Source organism: Lactuca serriola, chromosome 7 (genome assembly GCF_051521515.1).
Source record: "Lactuca serriola cultivar US96UC23 chromosome 7, Lser_US96UC23_V15, whole genome shotgun sequence".
Taxonomy (NCBI): domain Eukaryota; kingdom Viridiplantae; phylum Streptophyta; class Magnoliopsida; order Asterales; family Asteraceae; genus Lactuca; species Lactuca serriola.
In genome coordinates this window covers 98,927,003-98,932,985 of record NC_136414.1, presented here as the reverse complement: position 1 = coordinate 98,932,985, position 5,983 = coordinate 98,927,003, and the positions used below count along the sequence as shown (strand labels likewise).

At 35.2% G+C, this 5,983-nt stretch overlaps 1 protein-coding gene across 1 annotated transcript; it reads left to right on the top strand.

Annotated features, from left to right (window-relative positions):
- The first annotated feature begins 272 nt into the window (after positions 1-272).
- LOC145064252 (uncharacterized) lies at positions 273-1,247 on the top strand. Its single transcript, XM_079011735.1, has one exon. The coding sequence runs from the start codon at positions 273-275 to the stop codon at positions 1,245-1,247; it is 975 nt and encodes a 324-aa protein (XP_078867861.1).
- Positions 1,248-5,983: the final 4,736 nt, after the last annotated feature.

The window sequence follows — 5,983 nt, the reverse complement described above, 5'->3', positions numbered from 1 at the left end:
ACTATCCACGAGGCGTTTCGTGGTTGAGGTGTCCATGAACCACGGACGTGCACACCGTCCCGGTGGCTCGTGGTAGGCCGTGCTCGTGGTGATTCGTGCTCGGGACAACGGATTCAAACGATGCATTTCATTGGTTGTTTGGTTTTTGGCCGTTGAACAACTATTTTGGCCGTTTCTTTTTTTTTTCAAACTCAATTATAAATAAACTTCTATTACCAAAACACATACACATACATACACATTCTATTACACCCATGGATCCCTCAATAAATATGGAATTTTTAAAAAGTTTTGATTCGGATGACGACGTAGAATTCGTCGAGACATTCTTCAATGTTGTGCAACACGTTCACGCCGAAGAAAGTTTGAATGTAGCGCGTACAAGGGCGGTCGTCAATCGTGATCGCCAAGCCGCACACGACTTATTGGTACGTGATTACTTTGCCGATAATTGTCTTTATAATGACGACTCGTTCGAACGTCGTTTTCGTCTGAATAAGGCTATATTTTTACGTATTAGTAATGCTTTAGAATCTCGTTATGATTTTTTCAAACAAAAACCCGACGCTAGAGGAAGAATGGCTTTTAGTAGTATACAAAAATGTGCGGCTGCTCTTAGGTATTTGGGATACGGTATAACATTTGATGCATCTGACGAATACTTGAAAGTATCTGAGAGGACCGCAGTTGAATGTGTAAATTGGTTTTCTGCATGTGTTTATGAGGTTTTTCACGAACAATATTTGCGTAAACCTACTCAACGTGATATTGAGAGATTATATTCGGCTCATGAAGAGAGGCATGGATTTCCTGGTATGCTTGGCAGTCTAGATTGTACACATGTGGCTTGGGAAAAATTTCCAACTGCATGGCGTGGTCAGTTCACTCGAGGAGATATAGGTGAACCAACTATCATCCTAGAAGCTGTTGCATCTCAAGATTTGTGGATATGGCATGCCTTTTTTGGAGTAGCGGGGTCTAACAACGACCTTAATGTTCTTGGTCAGTCTCCACTTTTCAACGATATTTGGACCGGCAAAGCACCTGATATGACGTTCACGGTAAACGAGCACGCGTACAAATATGGTTACTACGTTGGTGATGGGATATACCCAGATTATTCTACATTGATGAAGGCATACTCGGTTCCTCGAAGTGAAAAAGCAATTTTTTTTACAAAAAACAGGAATCAGCGAGAAAGGATATCGAGAGGGCATTTGGAGTCCTTAAGCAAACATGGCATGTAGTGAAATATGATACACGACTCTGGGATAAAGAAAGAATTAAACGAATGGTCCTAGCATGTATTATAATGCATAATATGATTATTGAAGATGAAGGTCGAGCGATTTGCACGTATGATCCGAACGACGTTGTCGTTCCAATTGAGGAGTTCGTACCCGGAACGAATGCTTTTTTGGAGCGAGTTGTTGAAATTCATAACAGTGAAACGTGTTACAATCTTCGAGAAGATGTCGCGGAACATTTGTACCAACATAGCATGAACGGCGATTAGAATTTTTATATGTACGTTTTTTCGGTTTCTTATTAATGTAATGTTTGTTTTCTAGATTAACTAAGTAATGTAGTTTAAAGTTGTTATTTTATTTTTATAATTAATGAAAAAATAGTTTTAAAAAAATGAATGCTTTTTACTTATAAAAAATGTATTTTTATTTTAATTTTTGAATTAAAAACAAGTAATTTTATTGTATTTTTGAATTAAAAAAATAAAAATAATGATGTGGAGTGGTGTGTTAGTGGTAGGTATCCCATGTTAGTGGTAGTGGAATGTGATGCTGATGTGGCACCCACCACATATGTGGTATGTGGTGAGAATAACGGATGGTCTTACCGGTCACTCTTTAAACCATTAGACCATTGTACTGGAAACACCAGAGACCACTGGAAAACACCAGATATCACCGCAAAACACCAGAAGCCGCCATGAAACACCAGTTGCCACCGAAAACAACCATCAACACTCCCCTTTTGGCCTTCTTTGTTCCTCTCCATCCCCTTTCTTGACCAGCTTCATCTGCAACGATTAAATCCTAAACAAAACCCCTACTCTGACAAGATCTACAAAGAAAACAAATCTTGCAACAAATCCCAACATACTCAAATGGTTTTAAACCCAAACTCTCCCTCCTCCAACGCTATTAGCATAAATCAAACAACCTTCATGTTCTGCCACTCGATAAAACATCCAACTATGCCAACAAAATCAAATCCACAAACCCAAGAATTAATACCCATTCAAATCCACAAATTAAATCAGAAAAGTAAACTCTGAAATCCATTCAAACTGTAAATGAAAATGAGATAGTGGATGGAGAAGATTAAGCACGCCGATTTTCAGTTGTGATGCAGAAGAGGGAAAGACCGAGAAAGAGGCTCAAGGGTAGATGGTAGAGAGAGTGTTTGCGAGTGTGTGTGCGTGTGTGTATCAGTGAGATAAAGAGAAATCGAGAAAGATAAAGGAGGACGATGGCGGCGTTGTATAATGGTGGTGCGACGACATCCATGGGAATGGAAGGTGATGGTGGAGCATACTAAAACATTAGATCTGATAGTGGATTTGAAATGTTTAAAGTTTCAATTGCGATTTTTAGGGATAGTCATAAAAGATTAAGCTTTAATGGGCATTGTGGAAGAGGTTGTTTCCAGCGGTGGTGTCCCGGTGGTGATAATTCTAGTCTTTATTATGTATTTAAGTTTTAAATAGGGAGAATTTTTTATTCAAAAGAAATATAAATGAAATATATATATATATATATATATATATATATATATATATATATATATATATATATAGATATATATTTCACTTCAAATTTGTGTTAGGTGGGCCTAAGCCTACTGTTGTACCCATATAACTATGTTTTTGTTATAACTATGCTTTTGTGTTGCGTGTATATATATATATATATATACCAAATCGTGACACTTGTTTGCATTTTGACAATTTTACCGGTCACCAAGTGAGTATGAGGCCTTATTCACTTATAAGATCAAAATATAATGATTTTTTCAACTATATTATGTTTAATTTAGTTAGTATTATGTTATTATATTAGTATAATCGTAATGTAATAGTTTATGTATGATATAAATCATTATCTTATTTTATTTCTTTGACATTGTCGTGCTAGATTCTCTATTTTTAAATATATCTTTGAGAAACTTGCATAGCCCCTTGTTTTATGTTCTATCATTAGCATAACTTGATTATTTTTGTGGGGTTTAGTTGTTAATGTTCTTCGCTATTAAGTGGTGTATATAGCTTGTTTTTTGAATCTCCCCATTGCTATTTTTTGGTGTATCTAATTTGTTAATTGCTACTGTGAAGCCGGAAAAGTCTATCTAGTTGATCCATCAATCTTCACATTCTTTCTTAGACAGTTTGTGTGTTGTTTTTCACACAATTAATATGTTTGTTTTGTTTTTATGTTATATTATTCTTTTTCAAATATTTTCTTTTGTTTTGTGTAAATTTGTCCTAGCTTTTCGTTGGCTTAATTTTCTAGTTTATCGGAGTCATTCTAAAAAGATTCATCGAAAAGTCAACACCTGTGAGCAACATTCATGTTCTAATATATTCTAGGGTCAAGACTATGGGAAGAAAACATTGTAAACAGAAGCCATCTGAATAATTCAAAGGATTATGTGTTATTATCTGTTAGTTTGTTGTATAGATAAAGATCCTAAACATTTGGATCTATATTATGTATTTGTTATCTATATACATGGAAACATCCCTAAGGGAATTCTTAGGCAGGTGATTATTTATTTTCAACTTGCTATCAGAGATAAGATCCCATGGTTCCATTTTTCTCCTTCTTCTTTCTATTTCTCGACCCTCTTGATTTTCTCCTAGATAAGCTTATCATGGGTCCCCTTAATCAATTCTTCAAAGATTGCCACTGCCATTACTTGCAATTTAACCCACACAAATTTCTTCAAAGATCCCATGGTTCCATTTTTTCTCCTTCTTCTTTGGAAAGCATGTATTGAGCCCATCTTACGGGGTATTCAATTGTTTGGTTTCCTCGATGGAACACATGTAGTCCAGGTAGCCAAGATCACAGTGGGAACTGGCGATGCAACAAGACAAGACCCTAATCCCAATCATGAGGCATGGGTTACTCAATATCAGGCTATTCTTGGTGGCTTATTATCTTCTGTAACTGATGATGTCATGTCTTAACTTACTCGCTGCATAGACACATCAAGTCAATTATGGATGTTTCTAACTACTAGAAATACAGGCTTCAACGAAAGTAGTATCCCCCATAAATTTTTCGCTAAAGAGCTTCAGCGACGAATCAACAATAGAATGAGCCAGCCAGTAAAAGATTTGTCGTTGAAAGTTAGCGACAGAATCAACGACGAAAATATTTTTGTTAGCGATCGAGTTAGTGACGGATTATCTTGTCGCAAAATGTGATATCTCTAGGTCACGACAAGAAAAGACCGATTTGATTATGCTTATTTTAAAAATTAGAGTATCCTTTTTGAAGAATAATATTGTGGAGTTTGTTCCCAGAAAACATCAATACAGAAAACATAAGCATAACAAAATATTACTAGCCTGACAATAATTAAACTTGTGGCCTAATACTCCTTGAATCTCTCAACAGAATGTATCTTTCATATAGCCACCTGTGATACAATAAACTGAGTGAGTCAGGTTGGAAAAACCTGGTGAGTACATAGGGATTTCAATCCCACAATGTGATAATAATGTATATCTCAAACCTGAAAATCCATCTATTATCATTAACACAAATATATCATATCTCTAAAACAACTTATCCCATCCCGTCGATTCCCATGTATAGATCTATACAACGATCTTACATGATCTAGACTAAAGGATCAATATGAACAAAAAAATAACAATGTTGCTTTAGAAATTCCCTGACAACAAACAAGGATCAATAAATACATCAAATGAGGGGAATGAAACAAGATTAACCATGAACCTCGATTCGTAAAAACAACAAGACAATTAAGTCAGGGATGGTTATCTAGATAATTGTGCCTAGAAGTGGTCTGACACCGTGAGGTATTTGACCCAGACTCATCCTATCCGACAATACAACATCAGATATACCTAGTAGTGGTCTATTACTGACACACTATATTAGGCGGTCTACAAAGTCTCCTTAATTACTTTGTGAAAGGAAACGCCAACACACGAAGCTTGTCCGATCACTTCATAAAAGAAAAGATGACTCCAAAGCGTTTCAAAATAAAAAGTATGGGGAAATACTAATAAACTACTACCATATGCTCCTGCATCCCGACACAGAATAGTGCCAAAAAAGGACTTTGTACATTATAATACTTATGGCACATTACAGTACCCTAGTATGAGTAGGAATCATACCCTAGAATATAATAATACCCCTGACACAAGCAGCACCTAAGAAAAAGAGCTTTGAAAAAGACTTTGTACATAGAAAGTACCTTTTTACGTAAGACATACTCCATTGATCATCAATCTCCTCAAAAAAAGTTTCTACTATCTATTCCGACCACACACATACCTTTAATAAGATAATACCAAATATCAAAAATTAATTGAACTATGCATCTCTTTTAAGTCTTATTTCATCACTAAGCAAGTCTACAATGCTTGTAATCAACTTTCAATGCTAACTCTGTTTTGGCAACGCTATCCTAATTTAGTGTAATATTTTCTACAGAGTAGTAAGTATTAACATACATTTGTCTTCTCATTTATAATACTTTTATTATTATTATCATGTAAATAAATCTTAACACATATAGAACCATGTCTAGTTCGCATAGCGTATATCATCAAATATACATATATTACATATTTCCAGATACTAAGTATATAACTCACATATGTTTTTCAACATATATTTAATGCCTTTATTATGACTTGTCTTAAAATCATGTTCATGAAAGGGACTATGTAGTCATTTGTTAAAGTGATGACTCGAAATTC

What these genes read in the sequence shown, in the direction of transcription:
- LOC145064252 (XM_079011735.1), top strand. Translation starts at nt 273, where the DNA reads ATGGAATTTTTAAAAAGTTTTGATTCGGATGACGACGTAGAATTCGTC.